Genomic DNA, 21,043 nt, shown 5'->3' with positions numbered 1-21,043 from the left:
TTAAAGGAACACTAGTTCCCAGTTCTTCTGGAAATACAGCTGGAATGTAATATGAAAACTAAATAAAACAAATATTTGTACCTTGTGTAATACATACACCTGTAAATCAGATGCCATATAATAATTTTTACTAACTAAAACAAATGAAATGCATAGTTCTTGATTTGTTCAAAGACATTTTGGATGCATCCACTATCCTTTCTGTATATTACTGTGTGATAAATTTAAATCCCTACAACACAGTTTGGTGTACAAGTCATCCTTCAAATAAGATTTATCCTCTTCTGAACAGCTAAATGTAAAATTTATTTTAGAACCAACTAAGACCCTCCTTTAACACAATTAAAACTTGTCTGTGGTTTCAGAGTTATTTTGTGTTAAACCCAAATATTCTTGGTAATAAGTTATTTTGGTAAGGAATGGCAGATGAATTTCAGATGAAGTTTAAGATAACTTTGACACTGATGCTAAAAAATTCTCCAGGTAATGGTTCCACCTTTTCAGAGTTTTGTGAGTTACAATGGTCACACCAGAGCTCCAGAGCATGCAAATTAACAGTGTTATCACCTTAGTACCCTTGAGGATCTACCACCTTTGATAATTTATAAAGTAACAGAAGATTTCCAAAGTATGATGTAAAGTGTTCCTCTTTAACAATTTTTTTCCTATTTTTAAAGAAGGTTTACCAACTGGCAATATTTGAGGATATAGCAAAAAATCAGGTGCAGGTCTAGTTATCTTAATCAATATCTATCCTTTATCTGAAAATCTTTTCTTTTTCTTCAAGACAACATGAGTTAGTCTCTATTAGAAAGTAAACAGGGGTTAATTGCCTATTTTAATTATTTAGTTTAGTCATGTTATTACTCTAACACCTGTATTTTACTTATGACAAAAGAGGTACCCACTAAAAGAAGGGTTGAACCAAAATGAAAAGTTGAAATGAACACATTTACAACTTAAAATAATTAAGAATTATTTATGATTATGAGTGACAATGTTATTAAATGTTTCATGGAAAACACAAGGAAAAAAAATGCAGATTCTACTTTGCTTTTTAATCAGTTCTATAAAATCTTTAAAAAACCCCCCAAAACAACAACAACAACAAAATCCTACATGAGAAAAGTCTGTGAACAATGCCCTCACTATGCTGTCCATTCTGCAGCATGAATATCTGTCACATGTGCTGGGCCAGACAGGAAGCAAATCTTACTGAAGTATCTCACAGGCACATGTTTCATCTGCAATGCACTGAACGTCTGCAGGCACGTTGACATGTCTCTGAGAAGGCAGTTTCTTCAAGCTGACACTGGGCATTGGTTTATCTCCAATCCCCCCTAATTGTACAAACAGTTAACTTTAACATTTACATTAACAATTACATTAAGGTACCATACCATTACTTGGTATCAGCTCCATGTCCCAAGGGCTCATCTTCTCAGTATCACCATTGTCCCAGCTTAAAAATAACCACACTTAAGTTATCTACTAATATTGCTTCAACAACAAAATTACTTAATGTTTGTAACATAACTTATCTATACACCACGGAATATTATAATAAACTGGTACAGTGAGATGCATGACTGCGTTTAATGAAAGGAAGCTACTCAGTCAGTACTTCAAATGAAGTAACTAATTAAAATAAAAGATTGAAGATAAATTTGCTAACCAGACATTGTAGCACTGAAATAGGCTATCAGGATAATCAGGCTGAAGAGGTTCCTGGCTTTCAATTGTTCCAAACCACCAAGCATCATCTATCACTGACCTGAAACGATCACCTAGGTAAGAACATAAAATAATTTCATCAATACAGGGCACCTTACCCTCCCAAGAAAAACAATTTTTAAGTATCTCTGGCTTGATCTTGAATACAGAAATCCATTTGAACACTTACAGCATCAACAGGCAAACATGAGCCCTAGCTCAGTTTAAAAAAATTATAAATTCTTTCTGAAGATTGTTTTTTAACCAAAAGTTAATACAGCATTTTAGAAAAACAACAATTTGCAAATCTATCTACATATTCTTTACATATGAATTTATTTCCTAATTTCACACACAAGGCAAGACATTTACATGCTATAACTTTAAGACTCAAATCTACTTTCATTAAACACTACATGCTAACTTGAAATAACTGAGCACTATGACACTTCTGTACAGGGAATATTTTACATGCTGCTGAGCTCCTCCTCCTTAGTTTCTGAAATGTTTTTCCAGTGACCCAAATATAATTCAAGAATTTCTTTCCCTTTACTATGCAGGCAATCTGACTGATAATAGAATAAAGTTCATTAAAGCTTGCTCAAAAGGTTAGCAAAGTAATTTACTATGACTTAAAATGGTTTCACTACTGCAAAGCACTCACCCAACTGAGAAAAAATGTCAGAAGCGTTGTTAAAAAAATTACAAGAGAATGCATGTATTACACACCATCATAAATGCTAACATTTTCTATAACACAGGCCACAAAATTTAGAAGCAATTTTTAATGTAGTGTTCAGTCTGCTCAGTACAAGATCAATTGTAATTTAGGTCTGTGATTCCAAGAACTGCATATTTAGTTTTAAAGAGATTTGAATATATACACTTTTTAACTGCTGCAGTATTTATTCCATTTCAATACATCCATCCTCTGCCCAAATAACTGCTGCAGTTGTCTGAATTAACAGGAAGTAAATATAGATTCAAAAATGGTTTGCTTTCTTTACTGCATTTTTTTTTTAAATTTAAATTGAATGGATTGCAAGGAATTCCAGGGCAATTATGAAGCTTCCATTGATAGTCCTAATTGTGCTGAACAGTAACAAGTATACCAGAAATGTGTGAAATGAAAGATAAAAAATGCAAATAAGGGAGGATCCTTTATTTTAAATGAATAAATTATTCTGAAGAGCTCTTCTGAAGTGCAGTCTTCTGATATGGCATTCCGTAGTGATCAGTTCTACAACAAAATGTGTGTAGGTACAACTGTGAGTGCCTTCATCGATCTGAATACAAGTAAGAACTTGTAATTTCTCAAACTTTGTTCTTTTTGAAATGATTCATACATTAATACACCTTTAATACTAAAAATATGAAAGATAAGCAAATTTTCTTCCTTAAAACAAACAAAACCCAAACAGCAAGAAAAACACAAAAAACCCCTATAACAGACACAAACCCCAAAAAACCTCCATCAAAACACCAAGGATTGCTATAGGTTAGGAAAAAAAAATAAATCCATGTTTCAACAACTTTAGAGTCAGGTAATTTTATATCCAGTGACTCTCCAAGTAGTACCTATAAAAACACTGATTTTTAGGCTAAGTGCTATAAATCATAGACAAATAAGAAAAGACAGCAACAGTAGTCTTTTTGTGAAGACAAACCAATAACTGCATAACATGAAAACAAACCAAGTAAACAAACAAAACCCCAAAACCAAAACAAAATAAAAAAACAGTTTGTTGATAAAAAGCTGAAGTAAAAGTTCAAGAGACTTGAGCATGTCAGACCATTCTTGGGGATCTCAGATATCTGTGGTTAAACATGTAGGAACAAAGTTTCATACAGACTTCTAAGGCATTTCTCCTTATCCTGGAAGAAAATATGATCTAATTTCAAGAAACATTTTCATACTGTGTTCCACAGTGCAACAAAGCAGTGCATGATTAGTGTCAAGTACACAAGCAGACACTTGGTAAAATATCTATACAGAGAGCAGGGTAATGCTCTGGAAGGCTCCTGGAAGAGCAGTAACAGCTTTAACAGCAGTGTCTGTGCGAGCTCTGCTTTACCATTTCATACGGTTACAAAGAAGGAGACGATTTTACCACTATTTTTATCACCCAATAGAGAAACTGAAGAATGAACTCTTCTAACATGCAATTGTCAGAGTTACAAGCTGGTATGAAACACTACTGACCTGAAATTCATATTATTTACAATAAATAAAGGTTTATAGAAAGTTTTGACACTTTCAGTACTTTTTGTGTAGCTCTGATTTTTTTCCACACTCCAAGTTTCTCAAAACAGTTGCCAGCCCAGGAAAGAGATGCCACCCCTCCTCTACTCCTGGATTTCTATCACAACAGCTGACAGATGACTGCTGGCCAGACTGTTCACCAAGTGTGGCAATAATTCTTCTTATGCTGCTGTGATCATGTGGGAAAACACATATTGCATGAGAGAGGAGAACAAGACCATGCACTAGGAAAGAGCAAAGCATGGTGACATATTTGTCAATGCTGATCAACCTTGTCTCTTAAGAGATCCTTAAACTCAAATGATCTTTAAAGAAGAAATCAAGGTTTACATTTCCTCCTGGATCAGAAGCCTACAGTCTTTACCAAATTCCCTACAGAACTGAAGACTAGCTGTCTTTTTGGACAACATAGTGTAAATAAGAGATGATGAGATGAACTTATTCCTTTGGCACCATGTAATTTACAGATCTAATGCTAAGGTACACAACCTAAGCAAGGATATCAAAGGACAGGAGATCAATTCCTGTTACCTGGCAGAAAAGTCAGGTAAGAAATAAACAAACACACACCCACAAAAACAACAAACAAAACCCACAACAAACAAAAAAAGAGTTTTTAACATCTATCCATGTCACTTCTTTGAGTTACTTAGCTACAACGAACCAATGAACTAAGGAGAGGACAACACTTTGAAAACAGCACTGAGACCTACTTCAAACAAAAAACAAAAAGGACGGCTATCACTTTTACTTTTGGGAGAACATCATGTCATAGAATACACTGAAATATTGGAAAGGACTTCACGGTGCCAATAATTCTGAAAATACTGTATCATATACAAATTTCTCTTAGGCAAACAGATTTAATCCTGTACTCTGGAGAATCAGTAATACTTGGTTAACCTTTTAAGTTTTAGGGACAATCTAAGGTTGTTTTTATGAATCAGAATTTACGTATTGCCTGATCTCCTGAAAAAAAACCATCACTTTAAAGGATCGTTTTGCCATAATGCAGCTTTCTCTACCTCTAATTAGATTTCATTGCTGAAAGGTAACCTTTGTCATCATATGAAAAGGATGACTAGGATGACTGGAGGACCTAATCATGGATATTCTTCCAGTATCCAATACTTCAAAATAACCACACAAAGGCAAAGTAAAAAGAATCGAAGTAATTCCCACATCACATGGCAGTGAATTCCCACTATATATGCTTCAATGACACTAAACTAAAGGTTTAAAATAGAATTCAAAAAGTATAAATAGATGGAAAGAGCATTCTCTTTCTGTACAATCTAGGTATCAATTTCAAATTTTGGAGGTGTTTCCATATTTCCAGCAGAAACTTCAGAAATTGGAAAAAAAATAATTGTAGTAGCAATGCAGCTGGAAGAGGGTCTTCAATTAAAAAAAGACACAAACATTATCTAGGCTACAATAAGTTATCAGTTAGCAGTAAACACAATATTCATGAAAAGTACCTTTAATTCCCCTCTACAAACACATAAATGACATTTTCTTTGTACTTTCTTTTACAGTGCCCTTCAGTATTTTGTTGGTTTGCTGCCCCTTCAGTCAAGGACAAAGTAGGTCTCCCTACCTGAATACAAGCAGAGCTTATTCTCTGACTTCAGCACAGTATTAGGATTTATTTACCATAACCTACTTTTAAAAACATTACCATGAAAATAGCTAGACATTTAAACAAACAAACAAAAGCACAAAACAAACCTCCCCCCACAACTCACCTATATTCCATCGCCTATGCTTTGCATCATCAAACTGTTGCCTCAAAACTAGGAAATCTATGACATCTGGCATATCATGGTACCTAATTACAACAGAACACACAACTATTAAGCGATAAAACAGCAAGAGAACAACATACATCACTTACATAAAAAAATTATTACTTAAAATTCAACACTTCAAAAGCACAAGGCCAACATTAACGTTATCTTTTAACTTTCAACGTCACACACGCATCCCCCTCCCTCTCCCCCACAAGCAAACCTCCAGTTTGAATATAATATTGCTTTCCTTACTTCATGGTGAATGCTCCTCCAGTCAGTTTACCCGTATCAGGGTCAAGAAAAGCTAGTTTAAGACAGCAGAGAGTAGGCAATCCTACTTCATACTTAATCCCAACTATTTTCATCAGCTCTTGCTCCTGAAATAAATAAAATAGTATGTATTACCACTGAAATTAAAATAACTATAATAGCTTTCTGAAACATGAAAATATGGGTATACTGAATATACTATATTTCTGCCAGATAATGTAAAAATCAAGAATGTAAATTCAGTCTTCCAAAACAAGTTATTTTACAATGGAGTACGTTTGAAAAATATTTTGCTAAGAAGTGTAAGTACCTCATCTGCTCAAGCAGATGAAAAAGCAGTACAGTTTAAGACCTGATTTCATTTGACTATTAATTTTTTCCCCTTACCTTGCAATATTAAGAGCACAATAGAATTATCTGTATCAATAACTTACTTCTGGTTAGTTAAGATTTTTCAATATTAAGATACAAACATAAAAAGAAAAAGAAGTCATACTCGCAATTCCATTTTATGCCACGGTTGTTTCTTGGGATTAATGTTATATATTTTGTTCTTCTTGGCCATTACAACGTATGCTTCATGACCTTGTCGGAAATAGTAGACCTAGAAATGAAATGTGACAGTTACCCTAAAAAGACTATTTTATCAACTTCTTTTCAGTCTGTTTTCCTGCAAAAGTTGCTGGTTCCCAAAAAATTATGTGGAGGAAAATTAAAAGAAGTTATTACATAAATATTTACAGATAAAGTAGTAAAGACTTAGAACCCTATTTGCCCTACAAGCAAAATATCCTAAATTACATGTGAGACCAAAACAAAATCAGTAACAAAACTGTTCATGTATCATTGCACTACAGAACGATTCAATGACAGCAACAAGAATTCCACTAACCCAGCTGGTTGTTCATCACTACAGGACAGCCCTAAGTTAACAACTAAGTATCACTAAAGTCACTACCTGGCTAATCCTATCTGTTTTGAACAAAAGGAAAAAACTGCTGTTTATTACTGTTCTGGTAAGATTTGATGTTTGCTTCTATACCACTGAAAAAAACAGCCTAACAAAGAGATGAAAAAACTAAAAATAGATATTTCAAGTGCTTATTGAGTTCTTTTTAATCCTTCCAGTATAAATTTCCACGGTTCAGACATTCAGAGTCTAACAGTTTTACTTTGATCTTACTGCATATGATACCACATGGATGAATGTTTTTGTTATAAACCACCACTGTTATGAGGTAGTAAGCTGAAAACCATAAACATATATTCTAGGAATGTATTTGAAATGTGAAACAGAGGTTCCTGAAACTAATTAGAACAAAGATCTGATAAACAGTGTACTCCCGGTACAATAAATGCCAGATAAAAGATGCTCTAGAAGTTGTCCCACGGGGGATTTCCATCAAAGAGCATGACAGAAAGATAGCTTTAATGTAAAGATCCAATAGAACAACAACAACAACAAAAAAGCAGAGTGAAAAGACCTCTTCAACTTTTAAAATACATTTATACAAATAAACATGCCAGTACTTGCATTTCTACACCCTTTCTAAAACTCCTGTGTCATAAAAAGTTATAAAGAAGCATCTGTCAAGTTTCTACACCAACAGGTACTGAAACTCAATGTCACATGGCAATTTTTAACTTTTTTAAATGGAGAAGGACTCAGAACCACAATTTTTTTTAACCCTTGTTTTTAGAGTATTCAGTAGGCACAGTATCATCATAAGGACAAAATACACAGCAATTACAAAAGGCTTGAGAGCAGTGAGAATCTCTTTTTGGCATTGTCAGAATCTATCTGTCAGGAGAAGGAGCAGAGGCTACCAAGACACAGATCTAAGGCCAATTTCCATTACACTTTCAATGTTGTGATGATTTTTTTCCCTACCTTCCAAAAGGTATGGGAACAAAAAACAAAACAAAAAAGCGCACAGGCTGCATACAATTCCTGTTACATTTAGTCTTTCTGCTAAACCACTACATAAATTCAACCCACTGTTTACAGAAGTGAAACATTTTTATTTTGTATATGGCTCTAAGCATTGCACCTTCTGTCAGAAGAAAAAATTAGGAAGATATCTGCGGAAAAAAAGGATTCATGTCTTTCCCCAGGAAACAGCTTTATTCTTTCTGAATTCCTGATTCTGCATGTTTGTTATGGCACCCAGACAAAACCATTTTTTATCGTGTTATTGGCAGAATACTCCAATGAACATGCTTTGCATTTCAATATTCAGACAGGGAAGTTGAAGTCCCATCTCTCTGGTGTGTTTCCACCATTCCTCAAGACACATGACAGAACTCGGTAAATGGCAATATTTGGAAAGGGAAACGCAATGGTACGTGCTACTCTTATGCACTGAGTGTAACTAAATGTAGCACTACTGTTTTTTCTTACTTGTTTGTACAGCTTAAGAGAACAAATTTGAAATATCTCTCCTTCCAAATCTTAAAAACATACCAACCACCCACTAAATTGTTGGAAGAACACATCAGACCTCTTCTCACCACATTACTCTAATTAAACTAACCTTTTATTTTCTATGAATCTCAAAAGTAACTTTTTAAGCAAATAATTTCTTCTCTGAAGTAAAATCTGAAGTAAATCTGGGGAAGGCAAGTATCAGAGATGGGATTTCAGACAGCAGCTTGATTACAAACATATTCTCTGTTGGAGTAACTATTCCTACTTTCTAGGTACAGGATAGGAAATTTCCTGTTTGCTAATATAAAGTATTTTGAGCTAAAGGATGCACCCTATTTAGATATTCCTAGTGCACACTCACTGTACATGCTATTCAGCAGGTCCCAACCCAAACACACCAGTTTATGTTACTAAACCGACATGATACTAACAGGTAAACGTAAGGTACGATAAATCTTTGTAAGGAAAGGTAAAGATAAATCTTGGGCTCCTTCCCTGTATCCAGACAGTATTAAGCACAAAATACATTTATTTAGACTTGATCTTTTGAACAGCACCATCTCCAAAACATGTTTATTGGAGGGTATAAATCCATAGGAATTTTCTCCGGTTGCAACTCCCAACTTGAAATGCTCCTTCCCTCCCTCGCTAGCAATGCCGATGTAATATTTGCATAGCTGTGCTGCTGTCAACTGCATCAGTGAAGTGATCCAGTAAAAACAAAACTGTTTGCACATGCAACCTCTGCTCGATTCAGTTTAAGGTGGAGCCTACAAAAAGCTTTAGCTCAAGATTAAAGTTAAATAATTTTGCCACCATGTCAAATATTTCTCCAACAGCTTTCTGAAGGTGTGAGCTATACAACAACTCTGTTTACTACCTCAGAAAAGGCAGTGATCCCTGAAGAGACAAAGTACCCATTACAGTATAAGCCAGCTATTTCCTCTTATTTTAACCTAAGGGGATTTTAAGAAACATGCACAGACTGGCTTTCAAGATTGCATTCCATCTGATACTACTTCTTCATACAATTCTCTGTAATGTTTGCTTGCTACATTTTCCAAAGTAGAAACTGGTGGGTGTCCTTTTGCTACCGTATTTTGAGATATCTGGGTCATGTTTACAAAGTGTTTACAGTCTGGTTTGTATAAAATACATATATACCAAACTTCTCTTGTGGTTTTCTGTTGTAAAATACCAGCAGTTTTCTGATATCAGAAACACAAGAGGAAAAGGACAACAAGAGTCTTTCTTCAGAATAAATGAATTAAAAAACACTCAAAGGACACCCCACACCCAAAACAATCAAATCAAGCAAAAAACCCACAACCTCCCTACAGAGGTTTAATTCCTGTTTTTTACTTCATGTCCAAAACTGAAGTGTTAATTTCATATTATTTCTTACCTATTCTTCAGTATACAAGATGCCCTACAATTAAGGAATATTTTCACTAGATAGAGCACCTCACACAACTTGTGTACAGGTGTCATAAGTAAATTAACACACTGAAGATGGTACAAGAAGAAACGCTATTGCAACAGTAGTAAAAAAAGTCAAAGCAACATGTGCAGAGTATTTTTAAGTATAGGAAGCAAAAGTAGATTTTAGCCAGACTGAAAAAGGTTTTGAAGAAAATCCAAAATATTTTGATTTTAAGTCTCTGGGGAAAAATTCACAGAGAAAAAAAAAAGACAAAAACAAGCTGAAAGAAGCAAGGACACAGAGTGAAAAACTACAATACCTCATCCCCCATCTGTGGCACAAATGGGCACCTCCGAGGAACAGTGTCTGTAATCCATGCTGAAGGCAGCCATTCTTCCAGTGTCAAGCCGTTTTCTGCTAGAACTCCCACAGCCAGCCTCTGAAGAAAATGTACACAGAAAATTAATATGAGTAAACTAACATCTGGAAAAGCCTTCTATTTTGAGAAATGTCTATTAAAATCTGTATTTCTTAAGTATATTTTATGTATAAAGGAAATAATTGCCAGTGTGAGGATATATTTTAACTGCCTTTGGTTCGTTTTTTTTGGGGGGTGGGGGTGGGGAATGAGCTCATCTAATAAAAATTGAATTTAGTAATGGTCCAGTAACTATGTCTCATGCCCAAAAAGATAAAACTGAAACACGCAATTCTCTTTAAACAAATTCACACATTTGCCTTGGCCAAAAAGACACTAAAACTATTCAGCTGCCTTTAATTAAGTAACCTTGCATAAAAGGAGGGAGTGATTAATGCACATAAATAGACATAAATCTGTGAAAATGACCTGGATTGGGTACATTCACATTACCTACTGGTATATTTACTACAAAGTGCCATGGAACTGCATTTCCAGAATGTATTTCCACGTCACACACTTGTAAGCAATGAAGCTCATTGTAGTCAGTGGTTCTCTGTGAACACTGCATGTCTGTATCTATCAGGCCAGATAAAGCAGGGGGTTGTACAACCACTCGAGCAAAGCTGCTTTGAAATAACTAACAGAATCTTGTGTGTGTACAGAAAGCAACCTAGGACAGTGGCATAGAAAACCACTCCCCTGATGGAAGACTCTGCATCTCCAGACTGCAAATAGGATTCTCCAAGTGTAATTCCATTGCATAAATTCAAATGTGGTTTCAAATGATGAGAAGTACTTTGAGTGCACCAGTGAGTATCACAGGAAAAATGCACACAGGTAAAACAAAACAAAAACCCAAACCAGAACCTCTCCGTTGTAATAAAATCAATAACATAGAAGCACCTTGTGGATTCTGAGGTTTAAGCAGGTCTATCTTGGGAAAAACCAATTACACTGTGTCAGAGAAAAGTGTCTAGCTCATTGGTGGATTATGGGAAGTTAATAAGAAATAGCCTTTACCCAGAAAAATCTTTCCTTGTTATAACTTTACACATTAATTATCAGTCTAATACCTTCTGGAAACCAAGCTTGATCTCAGTTAATCATCAGGAAGAGACTATCCCCAGCAACTTTATATATTATCTTCTGAAACTCTACTAAGTCCTTTGGTAATTAGTTCCACAACCTGCCTACATGCTCAGGTGGGTTTGGGGTTTTTGTTTACTTTCAGAGGGTGGGTGTGAAATGGGAAAACTTTTTTTTGAGCTTCATGTCTGTGTCATTGATGGCTGCTACATCTCACTGTAACAAAATAAGGAAGGAAATAATTCTGAATTTATTAATTTCTAAATCATGATGGTTTTATACAAGCTTTTAACTCTTATCTCCTCCAAACTCTTGCCCTTTTAAGAGTCAGTTTCTTTGTGTCTGCACAAAGAGAAAAAATATTCTATACCCTTTGATCTTCCTGGGTGCTCCTTCCTTGCCCTTCTTCACTGCTGTATCATTTTTTAGATTGATTTTTGGTGAAGGGGGATTAGAAATGTAAGCACCATTCAAGATCATGAAGCCTATGCGTTAGTAGAGATGAATGTCAGTCTTTCTCTATTCTTTTCTTAATTCCTAAGATTTTGTGCCTGGCTACAAAGATGGTCAAAACTTCTTTCCTCATTGAAAAGCCCAAATTTTGGATCAGGAAAACCTTCTACCAGAAACAACTGGGAGCTCTCTGCCCAGGAAGGAGTTCAAATGTACCGTAGGAAGCTTCAAACACAAACATCTGTCAGGAATTACAGGTATAATTAATCCAGCCTAGCAGCAGAGGAAAGAAATGATATTCTGCAGTTCTTTCCAGCCTAATACTTTTTTGTGACCCAAGAAAGGAACAGCTTATCTTTAAAAATCTGAAATATCTAAGTCTGATACTTTTTGAATCAGAGATACGCATCTCAGTAACGGGAACCTAAATGGATGCAAGATTTCCAAAACACTCAGTTTGGCTTTAATCTAAGTGGAAATACTAGGCTGTCAACCAGTCTTTATTACACAAGAGCTAAACTGGAGGCTTCAATCACTAACAAAGTGCCCCACCATCTATTTTTGTTATCTTCCTTGGGTTTCTTCTTTCTCTTAGTTTCAGGCTAAATACCAATATACTATTAGTATTGACAGTACAGCCAATGACTATGCACAATAAACAAAACAAAGACTAAACAAAGACTAAAGACTACCAACTAACATCCTGCATGCTGTAACACAGATTCACTGTCAATCTGACAATATGCCAACCTGCATGTTAGAACAGCTGTTTTTGTCAGTCTACCTTCTAATGAGGGCCAACATATTGAAATAATGACCTTAAGGAATGCCCAGGACTTCTAATCTTATAAATAAAAAAATGCAGGTATTTAGTTTCTTGGATGATACAGTTAGTTTCTTTTGATATTACAAAAACAGAAGCTATGGGTTTACAAAAGCAAATAGCATCTACCAGATAGATCACTTCTTATCTCTGTAAAGAAAGAATGAAGAATGAAATTTCCAGAACAAAATCAAAACAACCCCTCAAAAATCACACTTAAAATAGCCAAAATCACTGAAAATTTTCCTTTGAACTGAAATGACACGATTATATTAGAAAGCAAACAAAACACAAACAGACAACAACAAAACCCTGATCGAGTGATATTCCACTTGATGGGAATATAGTAGCAAGCATAATGCAAATATCATATATCAAGAAATTAGGAGAAAAAAATTACATGGTAGTGCAGAGCTTAATTATACAGGCAGACAAGTCAGCAGAGCTTAAAAAATACCAGCATGTTATACCAAGACTCAATATATCCACAGAAAGGAAGTTTCCAGTGCGAGAAAGGATGGTGATAAGGACATTGGAAGTGTTCCTGAAGTGAAATGCATCTTATTTAGAAAGCATATTGTTACAGCCATCTATCATTTGACTTATAAGAGTTGTTAATTATCATGTAAAAGTCATGATGTATTTTAAAATTAGACAACGTAAGTTGTATATGTAACTGAATTATTCACCCAATTATTTCTAAGTCAGCAGGAATGAGCAACTTGCAATACACAAAGAATATCTAACCTTTTGTTTTCTCTCTTTGGGTTTCCTCTTCTTTGGTGATGTTGATGGTCCATCTTTCTCCTCAATACCTTTTTTCCTTTCCTTTTTAATTTGCTTCCTTTGTTTTTCAGGTCCTTCTTCATCCTCTGAACTACTTTCTGCTTTCTTTGTTTTAATTTTAGGAATTTTCTTTGGTGGTTGCAAATTGATTCCTGCATCTGCTGTCCAGTCAGAATAATCACTAGAATAGTCACTATGTATGGCATGCCAAAGAAAAAAAGAAATTAAAAACCAAAAGTTAAAAAGCAATTCTGAGTGCATGGGATTACACAATATAACCTAATACAAGATTACAGGTAACAGTCTAGGTAACAATATTTCAATAATTAAAACCTTAATGCTTAAAAACCCTGTATACCATCTACAATTCAAATGGTAGTAAACCAAAAGCCTTGACATCGTTCAGTCCTGCCAGAAGCTTAACTTATGGCATCCCCAGATCACTGTTTACTTGGTCAATTCAAGATGATGCACACTGAAGTCTTGATATCGCTTTAAGGACTTCTGGTTCTGAAAAGTTTTGAACAACAATAATAAAAAAAGATGGGTGAAGCTACCTCAATCTTTGCTTTCTAATTTCAAACCACAGGTTACACAGCTCAGCCTGTCAGTCATAGGAAACTGCTACCCACATGCATGAAGTGTGCGTGCCCCTGAAAAGAATTATTCTCCTGCAAAACCAATTGAAAATAATTTTGCTTCCAGCAAAAGAGGACAAAACCTTACCTAAATTTTAGTTAGTAATATATGACTGACAGTTAAACGCTGAAAGTTTCAAGTTCTCATTCCTCTGTTCTTCTAAATCTGCACAAGTTTTAGTTATTACTCGTTAACTGTTTACAGAGAAAATTATTTCAGATTTATTGGAAGGAATTTTCTCTCACTTACCTAGAACTGCCATCACTGTGCCACGCTCTTTCATCATCTTCTGATGTTCCACCACTGGCAACAACTACTTCTCCTTCCTAACAAGGGGGGCAGAGGGTGTTGGGGAGGGGCAGAGGGGGGCAGAGAAAAAGAAAGTATTTTCTTTGGAACCCAAGTAAGTTATAATACATGACAATACAACAAAAACTTTTCTAGGCTTTATATGTGTTCTAAACATACAGCATTATAGAAGCTTTACATTGTTAAAAGGGATTTAGTTTGCAGATAGTTCCTTTACTTTAGCGGACTTACTCAAATGAAAAGAGGTATGAAAATACCTATGCCTGGACAGATCCAATATAAGCAACATTAACAAAGATCTGAGTGCTTCTCAGTCTCAATTTAAAAAGGCTAGCTTACCTTTTCAAAAATAATGTCAAGTCTTTTTTATGTAGTATTTCCATATTTTTTCAATATCAAACAAAAACTCAATATCAATTTTTTTTTTTATTCTTCCCACTCATTCTCTACCGTAGCTACAGAAGCACAGAACGGTTGAAGCTGGAAGGGACTTCTGAAGGTCTTATTACTCAATCTCTGCTCAAGCAGGGTCACCTAGAGTCGGTGACTACAGTGCCAGGCCATATGGGCCATACTGACTAGGCTTACAAACACAAGGAAGGCTTAACATCACACACATACACTTTGCAAAATGCCCTTACAAATGAGCATTTCTCCCCTTTGTCAACTAGCTTTTAGTCAAAACTAAACATACACAACAGCATGTGAAAACCTAATTCAACCTTATTTTTTAAAGAGGTGAAAGGAAATGCACAATGGAAAATGTAACTTGAGTTTCCACTAGAAACAATGTTTAATTAAATGAAGCAGGAGTTTAATGAGTAGAAATGGAATATGTAAGACTGCTTCATGAATAACGATCTTACATCTGAAGAGCTGTGTCCATTTTCCAGCTCTTCAGCAGGCCTTGCAGTTTCTTCTACTGCATATCTCGTACGATAGTTATGCTGATTAGCTGCTTGTTTTCTTGAGTCACTAGTGTCTAGTAAGTTGTCATGAGAATGGTTCTGTGAAGACACAAAAGTCAAAATACATAATTTTTTAATATACATTTTGTTAATACACGGCATTTATTTTCTTAATTATTAGTATTCCAAGAAGCAATTTTTGCAGTAGTAAAAGAGATAAAAGTCCAAAAATAAAGAGCTGCTGAAGAAAACACTCCACATACATAGTTGAATATAAGCATCAACCAGTTCAGTGTATTCTGGAAATAATTAAAATTTCTTCCCAGATATAATTTTTTTATCTTTAATTATTAAAAGAATCTTCATTCTCGTCAATGTACGTATAAGATATGAATGAATGAATGAATGAATGGCCAGTCTCTTCGCGAACGAAGAACCGGGGAAGGTCTTTACACCTTCCATCCTGCGCATTGGATTTTTTAGGTGAGACACAGTGTGCGCGGAACTGAGCCCACCCTTTAATCCTGAGGTTCATCTGCCGGGGCCAAGCACGCTTGGACGGTGGCAGTGAGGTCCTCAGGACGTAGATGGATTGCCTTACAGGGCTAACGAGCTCCATCTGCCCGGGGAGGGGCCCCAACCGGGAAACGAACCCACGTATAAGATATACATAAATACTGATAGGCTGCTGAGAGCTTGTAACAGCTCAGAATTACAATAAAAATGGCCCAGGAGACTCTTACAGAGAAGTAAAAGAAGGATCATATCTGATATAAAGCAGATCCATACAGTAATACATCCCTTAGCATACAGAAATGACTGTTAGCAAGTAAAGGCCTTTAAGTGGTATGATGATGCATGGAAGAGTTCAAATGAATGAGTCAGTTGGAAAGAATACAAGTTCTTTTGAAGCCTAAAAGAATGAAATAGGGCTGTAATTTAGAAACACTCCATGCTCCATCATTAAGAGGTTTTGTTCCTTCTGCAGAATATATATAATGCAAATACTTGCTCTCAACACCAAACGTGCAATCTTGTGTAAGCCACCAACCACTGGAAAAAAGCAAGAGCTATGATCTCAACTTCAAGAGTTTTGTGCCTTTTTTTTTTTTTTTTGGCATGCATATTTGAACTTTGTCCTATCTCAGATCCAATGAAATAGTTTCTGGGCAAATTCCTAGATGCCACAAAAGAAAATAAACTTCCCCAGTGCTCCTTCTGCCACAAGGGAAACCTCAGATATCTATTAGGTGCTGATAAGGTTGAGAACACAGTCACGGAGATGAAGAAAGCAGAACCAAAGCAAGACACAGAAAAGCCCAATATTATCAGAGTATTCTAAGCGGGGCAGACTGCTTGTACCCATCCCTCTTGGATTTTATTTTTTTAATTTGTAGGAAAGAGAAGATCTTTTCCATCACGTATGATGAAAGCTGGTTCATGAGGTTAAATTTCTTGTTGACGAAAATAACCCCCACTTTTTACAGTGAAAACTGCACTAAAACTTGACTAATCAACAGTAGCTAGCATTTGATTTTCTTTAGCCACAACAATTCTCATTAAAATGCAGAACTCTAGTAATTAGTTTTTCTTCTACCCTCCCTGTTAGACGATAAACGCTTTTTGCAAGCATGATTGCAGCAGATCAGTAGGGTAGGCCAGCATGCCGCTCTGTACAAGTGCATTCCAGTTTTCATCAAAGCACAGAGGACCAAAACAAATTGCTCTATACCCTTTCAGTGAGCACTGTGCTTCTGCTGTTCTGTCTAGCTGGGGAAGCTATCACCAACAGCACAGCTATCAGACTCTTCTAAGGGACTGCTCAGCATTTTAACATTACCCAAGACTTTTGAGACCTGGGGCGCTCCTCCTTCTGGATTCAAACTGGCAGTACATACCAGATCTCCTCAAGCTGCTCTGACCTAACCCAGAATGGCTCCCATGCAGCCCTAAGCCCAGTGGCTGAGCCCATCACACAGGCTTCTGTCTCTCAGCCTTCTGGGGCTGCTCACTTCTCATCAAGCTCTCAAGATCTGTTACTGAAGCAGAGAGGTCACAAAAGCCAATGTTATAACTGAATTGCGGCTTTTTGATAAAGTCCATCTGCCTCTTAGCATTGTCAAACATAGTTGAGGAAGCATCACAACAGCATGGAATCACATAACCCCCAATGAAACAAACTACTCAAGTATCCTTTATAAGAATGAGGATAGATTTTCCAGAAGCTACATTACAGCTTGACTGCGATGCTCCTCTCCTCTTTCTAGAAAGCAAAGTCCAAAAACTTTATCTCCCCATTTTTTTTTCCAGAGGCGAGATTTCTCAAATGGTTATTATAAACACAGCTTTTCCCTACTTAAATAGAACTGTGGATCCTGAAGCACTTTGCACTACTCTTTGCCTTTGAAAACAGTTCTTTTCTTTTGGTAGTTCAAAGCTTGAGGGAAGAAAAAAAAAAAAAAAGGCAACATCCCAGCCCAGTCCCCCCGCTCCAATAATTCCTTTCTGAGAGAAAATAGAATCACTGTATAAATATTGGGTCTTAGTGATGTTAAAGGGTAACAAACTGTTTTAGAAGAGATGCAATGCCAAAACAAGAACAGAAAAAAAAATACCAGGAAAGCCAAAGTACAAGTACTTATCCATAAGTAACGGAATGATAGAATGACTGACAATGGAAGGGATCTCTAGATCTCATCTTGTCTAACTCTACAGCTCAAGCAGGGATGATAAAAGGGGCCATAAGTTATAAAACTGCATCATCTTGCAAAAAAAAAAAAAAAGTATTTTAACATCATTCTTATTTAACATAGCTTTGCAAAATCTGATGAGAAGCTGCAGGTCAGGGAGAACTTTCTTTAAAGGGAGGGGTGGGGTCCAATGCAAAACCTTGACTATAAAGTGTTCCAATGTTTTTTTTGACAAAATGGAATCTATCACCAACATGTCCAACAGTGACTAAGGAAACACAGCTAATGCCCCCCTTTCCCAATATATAAACTAAAGAAAGAGCTTGAAATTGGCCTCTCAACTCTAAGGGTAAGCTGGAAAATAAAGCCAAGATTACCTATAATTTAAGATTCAATCATCACTTTCTATCTCTCTCAAAACACTTTGATGAACAGTCATATACGCTGACAAGTACCTTGTATCTTACCCTTGTATCTTCCAGTCAGTATCAGAGCACATCTATTGACACATTAGAAATTACAGCTATGTCAAAACAGTTCTTCTGCAAAATACAACTGATGGTGTTTCATGTATTTGAGAGGGATACTGGACACTGCTGGGGGTCTTGGTAACATTAAACCATTGAATTCTACTGTCCTTATGACACTGACAGCACTAGGAAGCACAGCTCTGCTGCACTTCCATACAGGGCTGAAATAATTTTGGGAATCTTTGGCTGTAGTAATTTCAGAGTATTTCTTAACCAGTAGTATCTATTTTTTATCTGAAAATGGTTCCTCCTTCTTTAATACAACAGAAATTAACCTCAACTAGAAATTTTAATAGGGGTAAGGCAAAGTACGTGTCCAATATCAGAACCCTAGCATTAAAAATCTTACAGCTTCTTGTCCTGACATTTTCTCTTTGGCTAAAGAGAAATCCTTCCATATTTTCCTCACATTTGTATCAGTGCTTGTAATTACTTAGTTTTTACTCTCACCACATCACACATATGTAAGAAATTGGGAAGAGCTGCTCCGAAAGCAGTGATGATAACGAACACTAAGCACTAAGTGCCTGTCTCTGGAGTTTTAGATTTTCCTCCTTTCTTTTTTCTATGTAAGTAGAAAAACTACTATTTCGGAGGAACACAACTAAGCCACTTTCAGCAAAACAAAGCACACATTTGTCCTCCCCACGTTCTGTTAGTTTACAATACAGTCACTTGCACCCATCACAACAGAGACCTACGCCTACTTTTGCCCATCCATAATGATTTCCCACCTTCATTTCAAGAAATTTCAGCATAAAATTTCCACTTAATGAGAAATATTTCCATTTTTGTCAACATTTTACTGGGACACACATCACATCAACACTCTAGCATACAGACATTTCACACTCATCAATATTTATTAAAATGCTCTAATCCTAGTAGTTTAGTAAACTAATACTCTAAATTACTTGGACTGGGAACATTTACCTAAGCATATTATTTATCTCACTTCTCATCTGCTCCTGAAAATAAATAATTTGAAATACAGTTCCACTTTGAAAAAGCAAAAATTCCGTTCTATCCATTTTCATTAATGTTTAGGGATTCAAGATTTTTCTTTTTCTTAAGTGTTTTTGTCTAATAATAATCAGAAAAAACCCTATTCCTCATCAATGACTTTTAAAGTTAATGAGTTCTTCATTCAGCCTGCAGGTCAGTGATAATAAATACCATTTACAAAATACTGTTCAGGTCAATACATCCAAGCTGTTAGGTCCTCCCCTACAATTCCATTAGTCCCTTAAGCAATCACGTATAAACACTTCTCAGTATGACCTGTGTCAAAGAAATGTTGGCTTTCAACAGCAGAATGTTTATGTGACTTCCATCTAAATTGCAGATACTGATAAAGAAAAAGGATGGAAGTATAATTTCGTACTACTTTTATCACACCCTACAATGACCCTGAACTAAAAGTTAGCAACAGGACTTTGGAATCTCCACAAAATGTAATTACAGCTGCTTTATTTTCTTCCTTACTGACCTACACTTTAGCATGTAATCCAAAATGCTAACATTCATTCCTGCCCTCCTTTTCATTTTACTTCTGTATTTTTTACTTATTTCAGTTAGAAGGAAAGAGAAGAAAATATTATTTTATCATTATTATATGAGCAGACCTACTAAATTTCAGAAGTTAATATTAAAATCAGTATTTCCTACCAGTAAAAATACAATTGAATTTCAATATGAGAACAATGTTTTAATACGAGCTTTGTTTACGCTGTTCCCAGAGCAGCTGACAGTACTGTAGAATGAGAAACTTTATAGAATTCTTGCTGTAATTCTTAGTTCCAGAGATGACTAGAAGATAATATTTTGCCCTGTATTTTGTTGGAGGTGTTCCCCATCTCCTTTAGATCATAAATCCTCTCATCAAACCTTAAGAATTCCTTATGCAATAAAAAAGGTCTGTAGTTTGCAACAGTGCTATAATATAAATCACAAGGTATGAGTATCACAACTTAGTGGTTGTTCTCAAGCAAAAGGAAGATTTACACCATACTTTCCAGTTCTATCTTCAACCTAACATAGCTTGCATTTTAAGTCACACAGCCACAGCAACAGAAGAGCAGCTATAATTAAGTTATTAATTTCTATTTAAAACAACCCTAAAAATATCAGAGAACATTTTTTTGCTAGTGCTAACTACAAGCAACAATAAAAATCACTAAAATCTGAGTAGTTTATTTAATTAGGAGACTCAACCACTTGGGATCAAAACCCCTTTTTCTTCTTGAAAACTTGCTTATTTAAAGCCCATGTGATATCTACTCATTGCTCAATCCCTCTCAAATGTTTCTTAAGGGATTTGAATTAGTGTACTTCTTAAAAGTCAGAGTCCTCCAAAAAGAGACATATTTAATGAAGAATCAACTACGAAATAAAAATCAACCTTTTTATCCTGAGATGACATAAAAAAGTATCCAGTAGGGTCTAAGAAGGATTTATTTAAATGTTCTGAAAGTGTTACTGAATTAAGCAGTAATTTCTATACAGAAA

General features: G+C 35.6%; 1 protein-coding gene across 2 annotated transcripts in view; it reads right to left on the bottom strand.

Moving 5' to 3' along the window:
- The window catches only part of PHIP (pleckstrin homology domain interacting protein), a 105,370-nt gene that overhangs the window by 16,809 nt on the left and 67,518 nt on the right, over positions 1-21,043 (bottom strand). For both annotated transcript variants that reach the window (XM_027903239.1, XM_027903238.1), the window contains exons 21-29: positions 15,274-15,414; positions 14,348-14,424; positions 13,421-13,652; positions 10,210-10,329; positions 6,536-6,643; positions 6,022-6,146; positions 5,725-5,807; positions 1,676-1,787; positions 1,401-1,462 (exon numbers count right to left, since the gene is read on the bottom strand). In XM_027903239.1, coding sequence (XP_027759040.1) covers positions 1,401-1,462; positions 1,676-1,787; positions 5,725-5,807; positions 6,022-6,146; positions 6,536-6,643; positions 10,210-10,329; positions 13,421-13,652; positions 14,348-14,424; positions 15,274-15,414 — 1,060 coding nt within the window. The remainder of the gene's footprint in view (positions 1-1,400; positions 1,463-1,675; positions 1,788-5,724; positions 5,808-6,021; positions 6,147-6,535; positions 6,644-10,209; positions 10,330-13,420; positions 13,653-14,347; positions 14,425-15,273; positions 15,415-21,043) is intronic.

Source organism: Empidonax traillii, unplaced genomic scaffold (assembly GCF_003031625.1).
Source record: "Empidonax traillii isolate 1590-97213 ecotype Southwest subspecies unplaced genomic scaffold, ASM303162v1 scaffold946:size445097, whole genome shotgun sequence".
In the NCBI taxonomy this organism is placed as follows: domain Eukaryota; kingdom Metazoa; phylum Chordata; class Aves; order Passeriformes; family Tyrannidae; genus Empidonax; species Empidonax traillii.
The sequence above is the reverse complement of the archived record's forward strand: the minus strand, read 5'-3'. Positions and strand labels throughout refer to the sequence as shown.